This window comes from Phalacrocorax aristotelis, chromosome 6, assembly GCF_949628215.1.
Source record: "Phalacrocorax aristotelis chromosome 6, bGulAri2.1, whole genome shotgun sequence".
In the NCBI taxonomy this organism is placed as follows: Eukaryota; Metazoa; Chordata; class Aves; order Suliformes; family Phalacrocoracidae; genus Phalacrocorax; species Phalacrocorax aristotelis.
In genome coordinates, this window is record NC_134281.1 from 59,605,412 (window position 1) to 59,629,330 (window position 23,919).

General features: G+C 40.9%; 1 protein-coding gene across 3 annotated transcripts in view; it reads right to left on the minus strand.

Annotated features, from left to right (window-relative positions):
- Positions 1-23,919, minus strand: part of DPYD (dihydropyrimidine dehydrogenase) — a 368,160-nt gene that overhangs the window by 126,703 nt on the left and 217,538 nt on the right. For all 3 annotated transcript variants that reach the window (XM_075098192.1, XM_075098193.1, XM_075098195.1), the window contains one exon: positions 13,529-13,693. In XM_075098192.1, the coding sequence (XP_074954293.1) occupies positions 13,529-13,693 (165 nt within the window). The remainder of the gene's footprint in view (positions 1-13,528; positions 13,694-23,919) is intronic.

The following is a 23,919-nucleotide window of genomic DNA, read 5'->3' on the forward strand; positions in this document are numbered from 1 at the left end:
TGTTTTCTGTTGAACTTGATCTCTTTGTATATCTTTCCTATTACCCCTGGTATCTCCCAGCTGGGCCAAAAATTCAGCGAACAACAGTGCCACGATGCACCGAACCTCGCGGTGGCACGTCTTCAGTGCTCCTATCTGACATGTGATTGGAAAAGCTCCTGAGTGGGTAGCTTCATTTTTTTTATACGCAGACATTAGGATCTACTTAAGTAGCTAGCTGTTATGTCTGATGACCCAAGTAGTTTTTTGGCTGAACTCCAGCAGCAAAGAAGATGCAAAATTAAGGGCTGGAAGTTGGCAGCTACCTTCTGACTAATCTTTCCTCCTCAATTGCCAGTTCCACCCACCTCTTCATCTTTTAGGGAAGCTTATGTGAAGACGCTGAGAAACTGAAAGCGGCCTTACTATTTTCACTAAATATTTGGATGTTTAATAAAATTGTTATCTAACTTGTTCAGCACACCGCTATGTGATTGGACATTTCAAAATTAAAATGCATTGAATAGTCTATAGGATTAGAGTCTCATTCAGATAAATGCACTGTAAGACCAATGGCCATCTCATGTTAGAGAGGTTTTATCAAAGACCCAGCAGTGAGTATGTGTGCTCCCAAAAAGATAAACTGAGAATAAACCACGTGAAATGTGGATGCCTCTGGAAGAATCAGAAGCAGAAGTCCTTCTAGGAACCAGAGGGGTGCCAATAGTACAACATTAAGAGAGTGCAAATGGGACTTGCATCCATTTTTCATGCCCACCCTTTACCTTGAGATGTACATACTGCTCACAGGTAAGAATTTGGGGTACCTATAAAATTCACACCACCTCTAGATACTCTCACCTGAACTGTAGTCAACTTAAATGAAACATTCTGCAAATGTATTCACATTTTAATACGGAGGTACATCTCTCATAAATGGCTTGGTGGCCGAGAATGGTGCGGCTAAGAATAAGTCTCTCAGATTCTTACACTGCAAGAAAAGCTCCACATAGTTTTAGAAATGCTACCCTGAAATTTAGGAATAGAGCTTCAATATATTTTTTCCCCAAACCTAAGACCTTAACCAGCTGTTATGTACAGGCAGAAACAATCAACACAACTACAGGTCCGTAAAAAAAATGTTAAACACAAGGAGAATTGAAAGAAAATGAAACCTGTAATAGATTAGGAACCCTGAGCTTAAAAAACTGTGAGAAAGATGTAAAGATAAACCAGTGAAGAAGCATTCTTCCTGAGAGCTGCGAGACTGGGAGGTGCAGCAGCAGGAAATAGGATAAAAAAGTACTCTGTTGGTTTCTTGGAGTTTACATGTAACTTACGTGGCTCATAACAAAGGATGTATTTAGGCATCCTTGAAAGAAGCCCTTCAAATATTTATTTGGGATTAAGTGTTCAGAAAAAGAAGTACTTACTGTCACATTTTTCCTTCAACAAATAAAAAGAATATAGCATCTCCACTAGATATGCACACGAGGCTTAGACACGCAGAGAAGTTACCGCTGATTCATGAGTGACCAGCAACCGGCACGCCTGTATCAATCGCCTGCTTCAGCGCTCTTTCAAACCCCGTGAAATGCAAGGTAAGTCCAGTTTGCTACCTCCAAAATTGAAGAAATTCATATTAACTTGAATTAGCTTGTATTCGCTGTGAGTTACCAGTACGCACACGGGTAGTTACCATACCGACCCACAGTAATTTCCTGTCCCATGGTAACTGGTTGGCATGTCTGGGTTCACGTAACGGTATAGCAGACTAACGCTATATGAAGAGAGAAAGAGTTTTGCTTTTTGGGTCCTGCTGGTCACCTGATTTTGCAGGTTTAGCAGTTGCTGCTTAACCTTAATAGGGAGTACAGTTCATTACCTTCACCCAGAACATAAAAAAGGAAATAAACTATAAAAGCAGGGTGACCTGGGGTCTAGAATACGGAAATGTGACAGATATGAGAAGTTTGGTGAAGAAGACTATGTAAAAGTTTATGATCATAGTTCTTAATGTGCATTAAAAGCTCAGAAGCTATCAGCAGTGTTGAGGGTGTAGGTTAAGATCAGTTCAGAGCCCACTAAGAATTCTGCTAATCTATATGTTCCTCTCAGTGGATAAGGAAAGAAAAAAAAAAACATTTTGGAACACTTTATTCCCACATTTCGCTCTGAATTTGAGATCCTTCCATAGCCCCCCTCCCCAGAAAGCACAGGAGGCTGGGATATAGTCCAGCTGCTGTCAATCAGACTGAAGATCTGGCTCCAATTGTGATAGATTCAAGCGTGTGCCTCTGCCTTTCTTGTCTAAGCTAGAACACGTCTGCGTAGCACCAGCTCTCCTACTATCGACGGAGTTCATATTAGTAAAGTAAACTCTTTACTTGCTCCTGAACAAAAATAAACTGTTTGATGGTATAACTGCATCTACGCTTGGGTTCTGCCAGGACAGCAGTTAGATGCGATTTTATTTTTAGTATTCCTAGCCTACATAAGTATGTGAGCAAGACTTTTAAATATAGACCCAGCCTTCATATTTTTCTTCATTAGAGCTCTAGCTGAATGCCTACATTGTAAACCACATCACAGAAATTAAGTGCAGAACATGGGCTACAGGAACAGCACATACTTACTACTTCTATCAGGTATAAATTTGCTTTCTTACTATTACTGTAATATACACCACATAAAAGAGAAAAAGCAGAATTATCGAAATCCCATACACTCCGTGCCTCATAAAAGACTAAAATCGTATCACAGCCAGTACAAGTGAATGTCAAAGCTATTGCGCATTTTAAAAGATCAAATTTTGTACTTTACCCAACTGCATGCGACAAACACGAAATGGAAACCGGAGAGAAGGATTTGGGGATAAATGTTTCGCACAGGTAATAAGACTAGCAGACTTTTGTCATCCTTACAAACTTTAGATTTTAATTTTGATGGATCGCTCACTGCTAATAATTTTAAAATTTTGCCGTTTGGGGGTTTATTTTTTAACATTGCCACAAGGTCATTTTCTCCCCATCCAACGGCAACTTCTACGTCCTAATATTAAAACAATAACTACCCAGAAAAGGGCATTTCCCAGGGAGTAATGACTGACTGGGAGGAGTTGATGGCCCGAGGCACTGCTGAGGGCCATTAACCCTGGCCAGTTATTAATCGCCAGGAAATGCCCTGCACCAAGGTTGTTATTGCTATTTTAAGCACAGATTGGGAGGGGGCGAAACGGACACCTCGGTGTTCAGATGTTTTTTGAAGGCATGATGCAATTTCCTTTGTTGCAGTTTATGGAGGACGTTTCTAAAAGAATGAACGCTCTGCCCGATAGCCGGCCGGATTTCACAGACCATTTCGCAGCACTCTATTGCGCACTCAGTATCTTACCAAACTGAGAAAATGGTTGGGGATTTTAAGAGCTTTTCTCTTCTCTCCAAATAATAGGCTGCATCGAAAAAATAAAAGGGAATTCAAACCTTAATATGATGAACAAAAATATGCAACTCTTCATGTCACTGTCAGCAGAATTACACTCTAGAAATATCTTTTTAATCACACCGTCTTTATGTTTAGTGCATTTCCTTTGTCGATACTCCCGCTTAATGACCATTCACATCTCTCTTCAAAAAAGGGATTTTTAGCAGCAACAGCCAAAGCACATCCTGCACCAGCTTCAGCTGATGCTAGCCATTAAAGAATTTGTCTTTTCCAATAATCAAGCAGATTGGGTCATTTTCTAGGAGACAGTTGGTGAAGTATTTCAGAAACTGCTTTAATTTTCTCCTAGTTCTTAGCCTAAGGCTAAAGTTTTAAAGATGCACTCCTAGCCCTCACAAAACTGTGAAAATTATTCTTTTCTTGCAGGGATCAATAACTCACTCTCCAAATCAAACGGATATTCTTAGCGTACATACAAATAATCCGCTGCCTTGCTGAACTACTTACTATTTGACAAACCTTAGCTGTGAGAGTAAAACAAACAAAATAAGTCATGGCACAGGAAGAAAGTACAGTTCCGCACTGAACTAGTTTGACAGGTTTCTCAACAAAGCTGTAGTTTCCAAGCACCAAACATAAAAGATCTTCTCACATTTCTCCTCAAGGTCCTAATCTGTCACCACAAGCACGTACATCTGAATCATAGATTGATTGTAAAATTCGCACTGAATTTACCATGTGGTTCTACTTTCGGTTACAAATTGCAGTTTCCAGATAGAGAGATGTGTTTTCTTAAAACGAAATGCCCTCAAATTGAGTGTTTGTTCCCACCTCTTTTGCCAGATTCTTCAAAAATTAATAACAACAAACCCACCAAAATTAATACTGCAGCAGTTGGGACCAATCCCCATGACATGTACGGCACGATCATTTGAACATGCGTGAACAGACATTGTCTCTGGGTAGATTTTTAGCAGACTTCCTCGTGTTTCTGTATGTAGGATCATCTGTGGTGACCCTCTGGAAACGCAGCCTTTCAAATCTTAGTAAATTGAAGACAGCACTTGAATTATAAAACCCTTAGCACATGATTTCAAACTAGTACAAAATATATCTTCATCTCAGCTTGAGTTCAAGTTATGTAGTTACATGCTAATCAGGTTGTCAAGATGTAATACAGGCACAGTGGTCCAAAGGTTGAGAGAGAACTGGGAGGCAGGAGAGGGTTTCTGATCCTGGGTACAAATCTAACAGCTCCTCTTTGTGCATCGACAATGTAAACCCGTGGCAACGGGTTACGTAGCTCAGTACTCCTTCCCCGACACGCACGCACCGGCAGCAGCTCTCTAAGGTTTACAGTAGTATTTCCCTAGAAAACCCTCCCAGCGTTTAAGAAATCCGTGGCACAGGAATTCCCTGAGCCAGAGATGATGCACTCCATAGCCTTCTCCAAATAATGATTCCAGTCGGTTCTTTCTCGACCCGTATGTACCCCCGGCACCGGCAATGCCCTGCGCGAGCGAGCTCCGCAGCCACGTGCTGAAGTGTCTCCAACTGCTCCCTTCCACCTGTCACCCTTCTGGTTCTGATCCAGCTGCACCCTTGCTGAGACAGAAAAATCTGAACCACACAGCGTATTCAGAATGTGAAAAAAAGAAAAAAAGAATCAATATGCCGGCGTAGTGATGGTTTTTGCTTTGTTCTCTCTTCCTTTCCCAGAAATTCTGTGTTTGATAAGCTTCATTTCAATGCTATCCAGCATTAAGCTGAGATTTTCATGATGTTCTCTACTCTAAACCAAGTGTAGTTAGCTTAGAATCAATCACTGTGTATAAAAATTTAGTGCTGTTTTATCCCATGTGCATACTACATTTATCTTCATTTAATTTTATCTGGCAGTTCATTGGCCAGTCACTCAGTAATGCAAGATCCTTCACAACCCTTTATAGTCAGCTCTCATCTTGATCTCCCTACAGTACTTACTATTACCAGCAAACCTTACATTCTTGAAATCCTCTCTCTTTTCCAGGTTGTTAACAAACATTTTAAATAGTACAGAACACAGCACAGGTCCCTGGGGGATTTTACTGGAGCTCTCCATCCACTGTGAAAAATTGAGTATTTATTCCTTAACATTGTTTCCTATGTTTAACTAGTTATTTATTCATGTGGGTTTCTTCCCTCTAATCTTATGTCAACTTAATTTCTTCCAAATCCTTCAGTGGGGGACCCTATCAAATCTTTCAGAAACCCAAGCTCACTTTATCAGCTGAGTCTCTCTTGATGTCCTCAAGGAACATTTTTTTAAGGCATGGCATACTACACAAGCAGTTTCTTTCCTCCTTCCCCCCTTTTTTACTAATACTACTCTTTAGAAGAGCTTCTACCAATTTGCATACAAGGATAGAAGTTCTAAGGTCTGTAGTTCACCTGATCTCTCCCAGAAAAGAGGTGTTACTCTGACCACGTGCCAGTTCTCTGCTACTTTTCATGCCTCGAGCAGATCTGCTATAGCCAACACTACTGTCAAAAACATGCTGATGATAGATGAGAATTTTCCTGTTTTTTCTCATTTTTTTACTAACACCTAAGCCTCCAGAAATGAAAATTTACAGCACCGTGTTTTGTAGCTCAGTCCCACCTCTATTAGTATTTAGGTCATATCAGGCTTGAGCATTTCTTATGCCTTGTGGAAGAGCCTTTCCCGGAAAACTGCCTTCCATATATGAAAATGTGATCTCAAAGACTCAATACATCAACATTTCTGTTACTAGCCCCTGTTTTTGTTCCCTTACTCTTGCAAATAGAAAACTGCTGTGCCTACGGAAACGGACGGGCACTTCTGGTGTAAATTCACTGGGTAAATCCGAGTTCTTGCTGAATTCCTCCTTAGACAGCAGAGAGGCAAATGCATTCTGCTAGCTCCTGAAGAGCTGAGCCAGGACACCCTCGGCATGGGGGGGAGTGGAAGCTCCCCTGGGAGAGGTGACGGCACACAGTTGATGTGTCTGCTCTTCTTTCATATCAGCTCTCTTCTCTCTCTTTTCTAAGAAGCATCTTTCTGTACTGTTTTTTAATCTTCCTTTTCCTTGTGGTGAAGGATGAAGAGGAAAAGGGAAGGTGACCATACGCTCCAAGGCCTCTTTCTTTCTACCCACCACAGCAGTCATTGGAAATTGAGGAGTCTTGACCATTCTTGCACCCCAGACTGGCTAGGGCCAAGCGCTTTAGTTCCTGGGCAAGGTAACCAGTGTGAGTGCCTTATTGCAACCCCATCCTCCCTCTTCAGCTAGGATTTCCTCTGATGTTAAGGGACTAGGCCTACTGCCAGTTTTCTGTAGTGAAAGGGATCTTTTCCATATGGTGAATTTAAAAACTGCTGTGTGGGTTTTTTCACCTCCTACCAAGCATCCATGACGGCTGGCTTTGGGAAGTTTAAGCTGCAGCAATAACAACTTCTGGAGTTTTTTAATGTGATTTGTGGATCTGAAATTCAGATAAGGGAAGCCAGGTAGCTGTTCCGCGCTGCTGGGCACTTCCACGATAGGGAGTATTCAAGCCTCTGGGCAGCCTGGCTTGTGGCTCCCTCCCTTTGTGCTCTGTTCTTTTTCAGTTCATGTGGAAAAGCATCTGGGCTTCCAGCAAGGGTCCCCTGGTAGGCCTGAGAACGCACGGCGTGCACCCTCCCCGTACAGGTCCACAACACACTGGCTGCTGTTGGCACCGAGCGAGGTCCACACGGGCACAGCCCTACCTGGGTGTTTAGAAACGCTTTATTCCAAGTTTGTAGGCATCGTGGCTTGTCAAGATGTCTGTGACTTCTCATGAGGATGCACACCTTAGTAGGTATTTGGAGCACAAAATATTATTTCTTTGTGATGGAAAGGCGAGGCTATCTATACTAGCCCAAGAAAAAGCAGGTGTTTATGGAGAGCAGCTGGCTGACTTCTTCTGAACTCTTCACTTCTTCCGAACGTGACTCCTGCAAAGACAAAGATGAAGGGTCTGCCTTTCACCTCACCTACCTACCTGTATTACAAATACTACTGCGAATTCCCAAGTGTTTCAAATTTGAAACCCAAATGGTAAAACAAACTATTACCTTTTATAACGTGAATCAAGTCAGTGGCTGGTATCTCGAAATGTACTATGTACTCTACACAACACCCCACAGACCTCTGAATACCCATCAAAACTAAAAGCTATAATAATGCCTGCAAAAATACACAAATTATTCCTAATACATCTAGCGAGAAAGCCAACTTGGACCTTTCCCTCACAGTAAAGCTGTGAAGTTTATGATTCCTCTATATCTTAAGAAGTTTCCTGTCTAATGTCCCTTAATTTTAAGTCTCGGAGGAGATCTACAGCCATTTTAGATATTCTGATCAATTCCTCTCAGTAACCAGATTACAAGGCCTACTATTAATGCAGACTTAGAGAGGGAGAAGTTTATATAAATATACAGAAGTTGGTCACAGTCTGTAGACAAAACGTGCTATTAAAACCAGGGTCGGTCCTACACGTAAGCTTGATATGTAGGACCTCACTTCAGGGATCACACTGGCACACTAATCAAGCCTCTCCATGTAAACCATCCAAACAACTATTACTGCTGTTGCAAATCTGTTTTTTTATTAATCTTATAACTTCAGGAAATCTTTTGGAACATCACATTTTTCTGCACTAAAAGTTATTTACAGGAGCAAGGCAATCCCTTGACATTTTCTTGCCCTGTAACCCCTCATTTCCTCCCGTCCTCACAGAGCAGAATTAAAACAAATCTGATTTTGTTACCTAAATTAAAAAAGAAAACAAACAAACAAACAAAAAACCTAAAAAAAAAAAAAATCCCAAACACCAAACCCAAACAAAACTGGCTGCCCTATTTCATACCTCTATGGTAGAAAAAGCCTGCATAATATAAAAAAAAAAAAACAGTTACATCATTCCAGGAGATTAAAAAAACATAAAAACCTAAAAAACCCGCCAATGCTACAAAGAAGTCGGTTATCAGCCGGGGATCAGCGATCTGTTCTCGCGCACTCCCTAGCATGGCTACTCCTGACAGGTGTTCCTGGGACATTCTGAACAAAATGTTGAACAAAAATACATCTTTAACAGTTTCAGCCTTGAAAAGCTGCTCTCTGCTGAGTTACTGTCAGAGCGACTGTCAGCAAGATGCTGCAAGCAGCAGAACAAACATTAAGACAAGAGTTTTCAGCTTAGTGTTGGGGTCCAAGAGTACTTAATGCTTCTAGCAGAAGAGGTTTCTCAACTCAGTGTGTCACAACACTGATATCCGAATCACAGAGTCAGTGTCACAGCTGACAATCTGGTTTCCGTGTACGTTCCTTAGAGTTACACAGCAGCCCGAACCACTCTGCGTTCAGCAAGGAGGCCAAAAAAGTCACTTTTAAGACTTCAGTATACTAATATAGCAATATTGAAAAACATTCAGTTTGGCGTCTTCCTCCAAGATCCCAGTTCTTCCTTGCAGTATAAATTTCTCATACATTTGCTTGTTTGTGACAGGCTTCTGTTGGCCCTGGAGGGCCATTTCCCCTGCAACCTATTTTGCTCCAATAAGCGTCCTTTCGAAGCCCTTTATCTGTACTACTGTGGCCTCCTGCAGGTGCTCAGACCCAACCTATTTTGCATATTGAGGTTTTTAATGAATTTGCTTACTTTTTTTTTTATCATCTACAAGGCACCAATTACGGTTTTGGGAAGGTGGAGGAAGACTACCCGGCAACTGTGCCCATCACCTTCTTGCTGAGCCCTCAGTTCCCATTTTTCCGTAGAGAAATGTTTTATCACTTTCAATCCTTGCTCTTCTCAAGCTTGTTCTCCTCAGCGCAGATGCTAAAGAGGTTTCAGGGTAATATGAAACCTTAAAATATTTGGCCTACTACTTTTTAAAACTACTTCTATGTAGTGTAAATATATAGACATGCTTATGAGACTGGCGGAACAGACACCTGTGTAAGGAGGCGATTTACCAACTCAAGTGAGAAGGCCGAGCTATGGCAGGCAAAAGGCTTTGATGAGGAACGGCATGCTTTTTCTGATGAAACAAGTGCTACCACCGATACACCCCGTTCCCTCGCAGTCACCAAAAATGATTCGCACGATTGCCAGCTTCGCTGTGCGCACAGCTCCTTGTTTTGCCGGCACACAGGGACGTAGCGCCACTACCCGCGTTCACAGTTCCCACCACCGAAAATGGCCGTAACGGAGCTAATGGCAAATATGTGAGTATAAACATTCAGCAGTAAGTTCTTTTCCAAGGTTTTATGATTTTCTTTTCAACTTTTTCAGCCACTTTCTACTGATTAAACCTTGATGGACTTTTGCAAATGTAAAAGAGTTTGTTTTTTTTTTTTTTCCACAGTTTTCATTCCTGATCATATCATTAGGCTGAGTTCTACTTGGCCAAATTCATATTTCTTAAATAAACTGATTTCTTGAATATACTATAAAACACCATCTTTTTCCCCAGCTACATTTTGGCTGGAAAGTACATCCATACACCATATAATCAGGTAAATAAAATACAGAAGTAGGACATGTTGTGGCATTAGTATTAGTTCTTTTGCCCCGTTACCTAAAGCACTTCAAATATCGCATGTCCAAATCACGGTCTACTCTTTTTCACACAAACAGGCAAGTTTATGCATTTCTCATCGGTGGTGGGTTGACCCCAGGCAGAAGCCAAGCCCCCACCCAGCCACTCATTCCCTCCCCACCTCCAAATCTCCCCTCTGCCATTTCGAACCAGTCTAAGAAAGGGAGAGTTTTCCTATTCCTCATTATGATGTTGAGATAATATTTGTATTGCACGGGAACAGTTTTTATTGGCCTCGGCCCAAAATGTCCCTCTACAGCAGGGAATAAGGAGACAGACTACCAGACTATACGGTTTCAGCAGTCATTTCTCTCACACAAGTAGTAATTAAATTTCAGTCTGAAAATCGTGATTATTGATGTTTTTCTTTCACTTTTTTCTTGGGTCTTAGATGAATATAGCATTTTACAAACAACATTTTTTGGGAGAGTGGGGATGCAAAATTTGCCAGTAAGGTGTCAGCTTTATACTGATTCGGAAGGGATATTTTAATCTTACACTTAAGACCATGAAATTAATAAAATAATTGATCCACCTTTTCTCGCTGTCAAGTTCTCAGTCTTTACTACTAAAGGACGAAAAAAAAATATCAATTTTCTCCTTATTAATAATTGCTCAGAATGATAAATCCTGCGGTATCAGATGCTATGTGTGGCCATAAGACAGAAAAATATAAATACTTAATAGACTCCCATAAAAATCCTCTTAGTTAACCACATAAGGAAGATGCTTGGATATCATGAAGACAAGCCAATATAAATAAATAAAACTACAATATCTGGGAAAGTAAAATGACGACCACAAACACAAACAGGCCAATTTTCTTCTCACTTTCCCACCTCCCTGACTGAAAGGGTGTTTTCTTGGTATATAGGAAAGCAGTGGACGCAGCGTTTTTAAAACTGTGTCCTTTGAAAATTTAACAACAAACAACGCTGAATAATACCATATGTTTTAGATGGTCTCAGCCAAGCTGCTGAGGTAATCCCTTACTGAGATGTCTGAAGTATGAGAAGGAAAACAATCCCATTTTAAACTGCAAATCATTTTAACAGAGAAACACCCCATTTAAAAAAAAATAATTTTGAAAAACCATCTTGGACCTGTACTGTGCACGCCACCTAATTCCTTTTTGTGTGTGTGTTTTCTGAAAAAACAGTAATAGTACTATTAAATTAACTCAATTTTTTTTAAAATCCCAAATTGAAACAGCAAAGATTTTGATGATACTTCACAAGCAAACATACAAAATCCAGATACTTTCTCTTCCAGCTCTCTCCTCTGCTTGGACCCTTACAGATATTTCATTCACTGCTGGTGGCATTGAAGCAAGTCTCTGCTGGTGGCAGCTTTTGCCCTCGTTCACCTGAAGTGGATTCAGGGTTGAAGGGAGAAGCTAACAGAAGAAAACCCTGGGACAGACTGCCCGTGGTCCTCTCCTGCACAGCCCCTTGCAAAATTTAGTTGAAATCCTACGCTTCACTGGGGGAATTCAGCTGCTCTTTTTGCGTTATGGTTCGCGTCTTCCTAATGGCACAAGATAGGATGCTGCTGTGGGATCATCTGGTGAGGATATTTTGCTCATATCCTTTTCATCTGTAAGATAAATCTTACCTTAAGGTACTTGTATTACACAGCAAAAGCAATTATGTACAAATTTTGATTTGTTTTTAATATTTACCATAGCAAGGTAAGGTTTTTTTACTGTAACCAGTTGTGTCCTCAGCTCTGTTTGAGCAGAAAACGTCATTCTTTGCTTGTTGATTAAGTTCACCCGAACAGTTCTCAGAAACTGGTTTTGGTTTTAATAAACCCCTCCCCAAAACACAGCAAGTTTAAAAAGCCTTTCTAGAGGAGTGAAAAAGAATTGGGGGGGGGGGAATCCTGCAAGCCTGAATTATACAGACTATTTCAAAATAAACACCAAGGGGTTTATACTCAGTTAACAAAATTCTGTTTTCAGTTAGCAACAAATTTACCATTATAATTACGACAGTTCTTAGATGAGTTCACGGGCAAGTTTTAAAAATCCCTGCGAGCAAAGCCAAGGACTACTGCTGGTGCTGCTTCCCCCGTGCCCACGCAGGCATTAACAACCTCCGAGTTGCCACAGCAGCAGCCACAGCCAACGTGCAGGAGCTGAATTCACATTCTCAAAGTAATAACTCACATAGCGAGGGATGATCAGAAGATGCGCACCCTGGGAACTCTGGAAGAGTGGGACTTCTTCATCCCACGCAAGAGGCTAGGTCTCAGAAAATTCAGATTTTCCTTTTGAAATTGTTGCTAGTGCTTTTCCTCACAGAAAAGCACGGTTTGGTCTCAAGCACAAAATGCTGCACTAGATTTTTGGTGAGGACTGCGACGGGAGACCATTCCCACGGCTGAAATGGCCAACAGCCCGCCTGCATCCAATACCCAGGACTTGGACAAAGGGTGTTAAAATCAAAACCAGAGAAAGACAATACTATCTTTCGGTTCACGCTTTCACTATTATAAAGCCCAGCCACAGTAAATAAAGTGAGATGAGCCTCAGCAAAGAAACACGCAGTCCATCCATAGTGAAGTAGGATATTCAACGTGCAGCACTTAACTTTTACTGTCAGTACAATGTGTTTAAATGTTTTTATCCTTGCTGATGCGTACATTTCAACTCCAGGAATAAGAAGAAAACCCCCCGATTGTCTTCGTGCCATAATATATTCAGGAACGCTCACTTTGTTCATAGCTGAACCATGAGGCAATAACTTCAAGACAGAAGATATGTAAGCTCTGGGATTTCTAGCTCTATCCATTCGAGATAATGATTGAAGTGAATTTTACTTTCCACCTCCTTGTTCTTATTCACTAGAACAGTAGCTGAAAACCCTTTATGTCAGCTAGCTGGCATCACTCCTCCCAGATCTGATTACTACCTTCTAGACATATATTCCCCATAGCCGAAAAGGCTCTAACAAAACTCTGTCTTTGCAGTGAAGTTAACTTTAAGTTAGTCTTGGGTTTTTTTTCTCCTAGAGCAGCCAATAGCTTATAAAAATATTAGAAGTATCTTTCACGCTTGGATTAAGAATGAAAAGAACAAAGATTCCCTTTATAATCAAAATTCAATTCACAATGAAAATGATTATTGTAAGTTACGTCTTTAAATAGGATCTTAAATACAAATATTATTCACAGCAGAAGTGACAAGCATCCGCTCTGGGATCAGCTCTTTCCCTTGAGATTACCTATCTGAATGTAAACATCAGCCTAACTAAAAAATCACAACCGTTCTGTTTGTGTGACAGTCACTTCACAGAATTTTCTGTCATAAAAGATTACTTGGATGGACTTTTCTGTTTTTTAATAACATACTAGCATGTCAATAAAGCAACTGGCGTTCTATTTAATATATATTTAACAGGTGGGTTTTCACGGATCTATAAGCCGGAGATTCTAAATAAGTATATTGCATCTGTAAGACTCAGTGGTACTTACGTGGTTTGGGAAGTCAGCCTTCAGTTCAGCAATACTTTTACACCAATACGCCGCTGTTTTCTCGCTGATCAGTTCAATGTTCAGAAAAGAGCCTTGGCCTGGACCATACACAGGACCCGAAGTAATTCCACGCACAATCCTCGGAGAAACGTTGGTTACAATGTCCTGCAAAACAGCGAAACCTTTCAGATTGACTTTCTAAAGTGACGCACGTATCAACGATGTCTTTGATATAATATAAACTTAAACGTATGAGATGTTTATAAAAAGTACCGTGATTATGAGTAGAAACTACAATTATAGGCCAGTTCTCTAAATTAGCAGATTCTCTAATTATATTCCCTACATCAGAGGACAAAAACGTTTGCTGTACGTGCAAAATGGTATAACTATCAAGAAAATGGCAACACGGGGCACCTATACACTGCCATACAAAACATCATTTGAATAATGCGCTTGCGTTGGGTAGAGGGCGGGCAAGACTTTGTGCAAAAACCTGCGTAGGCCTCAGTCACGGCACAGCATACACGTGAACTATCCCCCTCCAAAGATGATCGAAGTCCACGTCCTGCACTGACAGGCCAAGTGCAAAGCGGTGCCGCCCACCAGCCTCGCCGATGAAAAGTCAAGGTCACGGGTCCAGTCACCGGCAAAAGTCGAGCAGCGTACCGAACTTCACAAAGGAAATGATGGGATTCCGAGAGATCAAAAAATAAACCCCCAAAGACAGAAAATTAAGATCAATATTGTAAAGCACGACATTTCTGAAGGTCAACGGGAGGTTAGCAAACAATTTTGAGACCTGCAGTAAACACATAAAATGTTGACTTGTTTAGTAGACTTAATTAAGCCGCGATGTCACCGTATCTATATTAACAAAGAACTGTAAATTTTGACATTATTTAAAACTAAAGAGAAACATCGATGGCAAAATGTTCCTTTTGCCAATTTCCAATTAAAACTAATTTTGAGTAAAGGTCATTTATTTACAAATGTATCAGAATTATTTGTTTAAGTACCCCTCCTCACCATCTTGTCATTTTTAGTGAGATAACATGAACCTCCATTAGTATATAGCAATTAAGGTCAATTTACATATTTTAATTAAGAATCATCCCATATAAAACAATTAGGGTAATAGGCATACTAACTGGATTTCATAACATTTGGACGTTTTTCCAACTAGATAGACAGGAAACCTTAATTAGCATTAATTAGCACTGATCTGCATATGTTTGATAAGGCATACCCTTGCCACAAAAGATTATTTATTCCTGAATCTGCCAAATGCTGCAGTTACAGAGGATAAAGGGACTTTTCTTCACATTGTATGTAAATTTGAGGTAATCTTCATTTGCTTATAAAGTTGAATTACTTATTATACAGTAAATATGCGCTAATATTTTATACTGATAGGTAATTATATGTCCATTTACATCTGTAGAAATCACACAAAGTAATCTCCCCAGTTCATCTATTTTCAGGCCTGATAAGTCTGGAACACGGACACCGCAATAATCCCTAATTTTCCTATTATCATATTTTCCCTTCATCACAAAACCTTCACCTCCCTCTCAACAGTTAAGTTATATTTCCAGAAAACCATAATTCAGAACAGTTTATGAACTTATGCAAATCCAAACCAAACAGCAGAACACACTCCCAAAACAAATTACAAAAATTGCAGTTTATGCAGAAGAACCGTTTCCATTGGCTTGCTCCACATTATCCTCTCGAGCACTTCACTCCTTTTAAATTGCCTCAGAGGAGCCTGTGCCTTGACTTCATCCCAGAAAGCTAGTCATACACCCAGGCCAGTACTCTCACATCATCCGGCATGATAAAAGATGCAAAGTCAATGACTCAAACCTTGGCAATACGACCTCACTCTTGCGAGCACACGGTGCAACAGCAAGCGACCGTGACCTGCCTTCCCGCGTGCTCCAAAGCAGTCAGAAGCTATGGAGCTACAGCAGTACGGCTCCAAGCCTGAGCTAACAGCCTGTCTGTTGGTGGGAACTGTCATTCTTGGGTTCAGTGCAAAGTACGGTAAGACGCATGCGGTATGACTTCCAGTTTGCGGCTGGCTTGTGTATGTGCATACGCCAGGCAATGCTCGGAGCCACCTACGGAACCGTTTGTTATCCTACTATGTGCGTGTTGTGTTGTTCTTCCAGACTCTCTCATTTTACTACAAGTAAGAGTCTGAAGAGTGAGATATTACAGCTAGATTATACCTCTTGCGGGACACTCACAAAACCTCAGACTGCTTCCCCGCGAAAAACTCAAGTTTTCCTATCTGCTTTGGGTCTCCAGGCAATCTCTTCTCCCTTCTAAGAAGAGAGACCCCTGTTTAGACCCTGCGACTGCATGTTCTGGCATCCCCATGCCTTTGACTCACTCTGTCCCAGAGCTCCGTCACAGCCGATATCTGAGTGACCGTTTATCCCTCCGGGACCTGAATCGGGTAACGCGCAGCCTTTGCAAAGCCAGCCACTCTCCACTTTAATGTCCGCAAGAGATAGGCAGAGCCACACGAAACAGTGAACACACATACACCTCTCTGCCTACATTTCCTCGCTCTTGAATTTTCTTTGAGATTTTGTGAGATCCCCTTTGGTGCTCAGGGACCTTCCCCTCCCGTCCCCCACCAGCAGACAGCTGCTCCTCCAACGGTGGCTTCCACTGCCTCCCTACTGCCTCTGCGCCACAGGACCCCTCCGCTGTGTCCGTGCATCACTTTATCTTTCCTGACCAAGCTGCTTCTGCTTCCAAAAATCCTTCCCAGCTTTGAAATTCAAACATTACCACCTGGCTGCTTTGTCTTGGTTCCTCCCGCGAGGGATACGCTGTCCTTATTTACGATCCCGTTCCTCATTTGCCTCTCCTAGCTCAGAGTAAGCTAGAGGGAGAGAGCTGGTAATGACTGACACGCTGGCACCTCTCCTGTCTCTTGTTAGCACATGACAGCCCCAGACACAAGGAGACTCACAGTTCATGGAAACAAAATGGAATTTATAACTTCTGTGATGATTCAAAGGAATCTGTCTTTGTACATACAGAATGAAATCACACAAGTGACAGCAACGAAAATTGTCTCTCTGAGATGAGTGTGAAATACCTACACAGAACTTGCCTTACCATCATCTTCCTCTTCAGTCTCCTGCCACATCTACGAAAGCTAAACACGGACAGAGTTAGGCAAAGGACGTATCGGCTGGGCGCTGCCAACTTCATGTCCTGCGGGCCTTAGGAGGGAATTTTACGTGGTATCACGGGCTCTTGCACTAAGATGGGCAATTCTGGTGGTCGGCCACTTCATAGAAGCATAGAATGTCCTGGGCTGGAAGGGACTGTCGTGGGGCTGAACCATGACAGGGACCCACAAGCACTGTCAAGTCCATCAATTCTTACCGCTGGCTCCAAAACAGCAGGGAAAGTCAGAGCAGCTGAAGCAGCCACAGTCTCCAGCCCACAGGGTTTGTGACAGACCATCTTCTGGTGTTTTAATAGAATTTAATCAAATTTAATTTAATCAAAGACTAATTTTCCCTGTTTGTAGGAATTGTCTGGCCAAATGCTGGCACTCACCATTCCTCTCCTTTTCTGAAACCCCAGCTTTTCCTTTTATCCCAGCTATGCACACAACCCTTTCACTGTTAGTAAAAATTGCTGTGTGCATAAAAAGCCACGATGGAACTGGAGCAAGAAGCCTGATAGGAAGCACTTCAAGGTTTGAACCTAAAAACTTTTTTGAGTCTCAAAGAAGCTGGCTGCTACAGAGAGATGACCTGAGTGATGAGTTGGTCTGGTCCCTGCACGCAGCTGAAAGTAGAGGTCCACATACAGGAATAGGAGAATGTCCCCAAACTCCAAAACGAATCAAGTATCGTACCTCCCCGTGCGATGGAAGCAATAAACCGTCCTTGGGAAAAAGAGCACAAAGCTCTCACGTGCGCTGAAGACCATGGATAGAAGACTTTTAATAAAGAGCAACTAGGGGAGAACAAAGCTTGTATCTGACCGCACCGAACGACAAAGCTATGGAAAAGATGACTAAAAAAAAGTCGTTGGCAAAGGTAAGCAGAACAGTCCTTAGAAAGTTCATTTGTTTTGTGGGGGAATCTTGCAAATTAATGTAGATGTGGGGATTGGGGGAACCGTGTTCAGTACCCAGATTTCGGCAAAACAACTTGGTTCGGGGGAGTTAATGCAAACGAAGAGAAACAGTGACAACAAATGGAATCAAGGGCCAGTTGTGAATCATGACTGAATTCAGTTACTGAATTTCTTCTTTTGCCTCAAAAGCTGATTCTTCTCCCCAGGAGATCACAGCAGAAACAATAGTATCAGTCCCTCAAATATGTGCAGCTCGGGACATCACCTAAGAAAGTGGTAGTACACAGACAAAAGGGCCAATACCTTGCTGCTTTTGGATTCCCCTTTTCTGCTTATGAAAAATTCTGGTATTCTGGTAACTTGAGACTGAGTTAATTTGCGTTACACATATATTTCTGTTCCTGTTGATTAATTAATTAACAGACTAAAAAAAAAAAGGGCCCAAGGCATTGATCAGACCCCATTTGCTCTAATAATCTCCGAACTCAGCAATCAGATCATTGAATTCTAAACTACTTAAGTCTAATGGGCTGGGAGGTTTGAGACGACGTCTTCAAGATAAAGCCCAAACACTCAGCACTTTTCAGTCAGTGATATTTAAATAAAGGTGCAAATCGATTTGTCAGCCCATGCCTTACCGATCACTCTAAAAGTTGCTTTGCTTCACACTGCCCACATTTGCAGTTAATAATTGCCACAGATTTTTGTACTGTAAAAACACAACCGCGCTGTTTAAGCTGAGAGAGACAGACCTTTACGTTTGGGCAGCAGGGACGTTTTGAATTTTAAGGGACCCAAAGGGGTGTCCGGCACAGGGTTAGATCATGCGATAAGCACGTTCATTGTGTGTTTCTCCTAAACTAATCAGCAGAGAAATAATTCACATTGTGAATATTAACGTTGTCGTCTGTAGGCGTGGAAGTTAATGACCCGTAGAAATGAATCAAGCCATTCACCTCTCTCTCAGAGTTATTGTTTTAGGGGAATCGAGAAGACAGCTCTTCATTAACTAGGTTCACATTTTTATTTCATAATCATGTCTCCTAGAAACTAAGGAAAAAAAAAAAGTTTGGAGAAAAACGTTGTGTACAGAGGTCAGTTGCAGAAATATGTGAAAACATTCTCGCAAAAGGCAGGCCACAGCCTCATGCCTATTCAATTAATGTAGTTATGTTAGGCAAATATAATAAAAAGATCGAAAAAGATGAAGCTGTATGATTTTTCAAAACAAAGCTCGGATGTGTTTCTGTCGATCGCAGAGCTTGAAGCATTCTTTTTTGCCCATTATTTCCAAAATATTACAGCTAATGGTATTTTAATGAACACTTGAAACAATAAAGTTGCTTAAGAGAACTCATAGGCATTTCTAACTGGGATATGGAAAGAAAATTAATTAACTGTACCTTTAATTAATATATTACCCTGTTGTACAAGTATTCACTCCTGAAAGAGCAGGTGTTCTGCAATGTAAATATCTGCAGCACAATTAAGGTTTCGGATAAGATTTTGGGTTTTATTTTAAAAGGACATTTAATCGCACTATACCAAGCGTTAAACATGTGTTTTCTTCACTCTGAGAGGCTTCTACGAGACACAGAGGACGACGTGCCTTGCGGCACTGGCCCCCAAAGTCAATGAAAGTCACTGCGTACTTCAAGTTATGCTTTTCTCGTCTTTAACGTATGAAAGCAGATAGGAATTAGTGACCTCTGCCACTTCCCTTTCATTAATATGAGAAAAAGATTTAACACAATGAGCAGATTACTACTTATTACAAAGTTAATTTATGTGACCTTTCTTTCTTCTAGGGAGGGAGGGCATTATACTTGCCAAGTGGAGTATGCATCTGTACATTCCCAGGGTTGCTACTTACTAAATGCCAATACGAACTCCAAGGCAGCCACACTGGCCTCTTTGTGAAGAGATCGAAATAAATACCTTATTAAGGTAATTTTAGTCATGTATCTCAAAACAGCATACTTAGAAGTTAGTAGACAGTAAACTGCAATGTAAAAATAGGCCAAATGTAAGTTTCTACTTTCTACATTCGATATACCACCTTCTTTACTCGAACAACAAAACACAGTAGGCTGAAAAATGCAGGTATTTGAGCAAATGACGACATTCTCCTCTTCCCCAGATTTTCAAAGATGTATTGAAAGGGCTGTAAAGATTGCAAAATCCAGTATGTATGAGATGTTTTTAGAGCTTGTTTTCTAAACGCTTTAATCAACCCCCCAACATCAAGGTTCAGTCTTCCCTACTGTTTCCGCTAATTACGGTAGAACTTGATGTACACTTTCACCTATGTAAAAATATGGAGGAGAAGGAGACATCGCCCTTTTCCGCCTAATAGCACAGTAGTTAAAGCGTTCTGGAAATCTGGCTCACTGCTGTTTGCACACCCTCATATATACGAACGGCATCACAGACTTCTGTCCTCGTAATTCCCTGCCAACTCTCACTCAAGGTCTTGTGATGATTTGCCTCTTCTGTGACTCAGCTGTCTAGCCAGACTGTGTCTAGTATCACCCCTTCTGGAGTTTTAACCATCCACAAAAGGCAAGTGAAACCTGAAGCAGCAATACCACTTCTCACGGCACTGTTCCTATACATCCTTTCCGAGTTGTTCCTCACCTTCTCTCCTCCACCAGAGCTGAGACACGTGACATCTCCGTAGCGTTCCTCTTCTGAGGCCCAAAGCACTGACTCGCTGTCCTGAATTTCCCCAACCTCAGAAATTTTTCCAGCTGAGCTTGTCAGGCTCCTTTTAACAGGAAGCTAAATCCCCAGCAAGGACCTCTACAAACACAAACCCATTTCATCAGGTACAACCATGCAGATTAACGATTAATTTCCATGAAGACCTTGTCTGCTAGAGTAGGATTTTTACAACACAGAGACTTACTGGCTCATGGAGCAAGGCAAATAAATTTGCTTACGATTTCTGTCCAAGGCGGTTTGATGTCTTACGAGAGCAGCTGAGGGAGCTGGGGAGAGTTTAGCCTGGAGAAGAGGAGGCTGAGGGGAGACCTTCTCGCTCTCTGCAACTGGGGCTGTAGTAAGGTGGGTGCTGGTCTCTTCTCCCAAGTCACCAGCAATGGGATGAGAGGAAACGGCCTCAAGCTGCGTCAGGGGAAGTTTAGTTTGGATATTAGGAAAATTCCTCCACTGCAAGAGTGGTCAGGCATTGGAAGAGGCTGCCCAGAGAGGTGGGGAAGTCACCGTCCCTGGGAGGGTTCAAACAACGTGCAGATGTGGCACTTGAGGGCACGGTTTAGGAGGCTTGGGGGTGTTGGGTTGGGGGTTGGCCTTGATGATCCTAGAGGTCTTTTCCAGCCTTAATGATTCTATGTAGCCACGGGCACCTTCCAGTGCACAAATCACTGTTACGTTGCACGCAATGCCGCCTGTTGAATTCGTAACACTTGTATTTAGCATTTTATTTTAGTGAGGGAATAGGCCAGACTTTATTCTTCCCGTATCAGTACAAAACTTCAGCAAAGTCACTTCCTCGCTCCCTCCTTCTCCTTCGCTCACTGAATACAGGAGCATTTTTAAAAAACTTATCTCAGAACACCCCACCATGCAGAAACTGCTCTAATCTCTCCACCACCAGATATGAGAAATCTAGTACCATAAAGACACCTCCTTTTCTCATTACTTTTGTGAATGTAGTCTAGACCTAGCCCTCTCTTTCCTCTTCACGGCTTTCCTTCTCTTGAAGACAGATAGCATATAATGATAAAATGATGGAAAATAATTATTTTTCAAGTTCTCCCACCAAAATAAGAATTTAATTTAAAAATCTATTATTTCCTCAGCCTTCCAGGATTGCTCACATTGGTGATTTAAAGTATAAGTGTTCTGATCTCTCCACTAGTACAGACAGATCTTGAAAAAGATCCCTGCTGTTACTTATAAATAACACTTCTTCAGCTTTTGCGTACAAGATCCAGTAGGCTATAGAGGGGAAAAGGATACTTGAAAAAAATATTCTTATCTGTCTTCTGATGTCTGTTTGTCATGTGTTTGCAAAGATGAGAGTACCCAAATCAGTATGTATATCCGGAAAGTCTGGAGTACAAACGGCGCCTGTAAATCTTCCTTAATATTCTACTCTATTTCTAGACTGAATAAGCTGAGTTATGCAAACTATTTTAAAAAAAATAAACCGTTACCTCATAAATGTTTTTACAACATTAAACTATCCCATTTGTGTTTATTAAACCAATTTAACACCACAGCTCCAGCGAGCAAGCTAGCTTTCCAAATCAATAAGTTAGCACAAAAGGCTGCAGCCCCATAAGGGAAAAAGCAATGCGTCAGGATTTTGGAGAAAAACTGCTGAAGCACTCATATTGTGTGAAAGACAAACGACAAGTTAGAGGTTTAGTTACCATGTATCTGATGTTTTTCTCTACCGTCTCATTAGCGCTTTCAGATTTAACCACACGAACGCATGAGAAGCTTCAAAATGTACAGACATTGAACTTAATTTCTACCTAAGCTTTTATCGTTGCTGCTTGCTCAGCACACCACCGTTCTTACTAACGCAGTTTTCAGACAGTAGGCCATCACTACCGGTAATTTAGCATTAAGACAGCAAAATCCCAAGCTTTTTAGATAATCTTACTGGATTAGAGTATAAAGAAAATTTCTTTACTCTCTTTACCTTCGAATAATCTCGGGACAATCCCATCCCCATTGCAAGTCAAGTGAAAATGGTCTGCTGCCCTCCTTAAAGCAACAGCAGTCCTCCAATCTGTGTTAATTCACACCTGATGGTTTGACTAGGAGTCCTAATTTTATAAACTAAACCTCCCTAAAGTAATAAATCAGAAGATTAAAATAGAAGACAAAACCAATACAAATTTTGAGTAAAAGTACAAGAAACTGAAGAGCAACTGTAATGTTTATCCCAAATGTACAAGTACATATTTTCTAGTTGAGTTACATGTTTTACAAGAAAATGAAGTTTTGATCTTTGTTTACAATTACAATCACCGGCGCACGTTTGTTTTTTTTTTAAAGATTTTCATAATAGAAAGCCATAATGCTTTAAAATTAAAACAACTTGTAATTTTTTTCTGATTTTTGACATATTTGCTTGTTTTCTAGACATCAGAATGTAAAGACAGTTGTACTGTAATTACAAAAGCTCATTTTAAAAATGTATTATGTCCTACAGCACTTTGCCTTGACAAACAATTACTAGATATCACATTGAGCAGCATACAAAAAGCAATCTTTATCACAAGGTTAAAATTAGTCTTTGAACAAAAGATGCTTTCAAAGCAAATCCAAATTCTCATCAGCTTTATATCAGTTTCTTTGGGAGAGACAGGGAAGCGAGGGAGGGAGAGAAGAGAAAGGGGAAAAAAAACCCTGAAGGACATTTGAAAAATTTCTTGCTCATGTTCAGTGCGAGCACACATTTTATCAGTTTTCTGATAAAGGTGTAAGCAGAAGGACAGGATTAAACTTCTGCTGTCAAACCGCGTTGTGGTCAAAAACTGTTCCCGTGGAAGAAGAGAGAAGTAGACTTAGAGTTCTTGAGGGAAAGTTGTGTCTGTATTCGGACACTCGTTTTCAGATCTCGTTTTGCAGTGAATGATTCTTAGATCTCAGTGTTTTGATATAGCAAACTACGGAATCGCTGAGTGGTTGCTTTAGCTGACTGATGACAAAAACGTTCATTGTCTCGAAACATTAATTCATTTTCAGCGAGAGGCCACAACAACAGAAAACCATGTTTAAACATCCCAGGCTTCTATGAGAAGGAAATCTGAAGCTGATCAGCAGATTTCTCAGGCTTTGGTTGTGGAGGGATTTTTGTTGGTTTTGGTTTGAGGTTTTTTGGTTTGAGGTTTTTTTGTTTGAGGGTTTTTTTATTTTCTTTTTTTTTTTTTTTTTTTTTTTTTAAGAAACAAATATAATTTTTCTACTCCAAGAGCAAGCTTTCCCCATGTTTGGAAACAAACAGCACACAAGCTGTAGCAGAAGGAAAAAGAAGAAGAGGAAAAGATACTCTTCAGCTAATGAAAACAATTAGAAATAAGAATAAAGCATGGCAGAAAGCACAGAGTAAGAACATCTAGCAGCAAGCTCTTTAGAAAATTTCTCTCCACAACTTCTTGACAAATGATACAATTTCCAACAACAATGACAACAACAAAAAGAATCGGATTTTTTCCTCGGCACAAATGTTGGTTTGTCTGAAGGTTTTTTCCAGTTTTCCATTTAATTAAGCAACCAGAGCTTTCACAGTG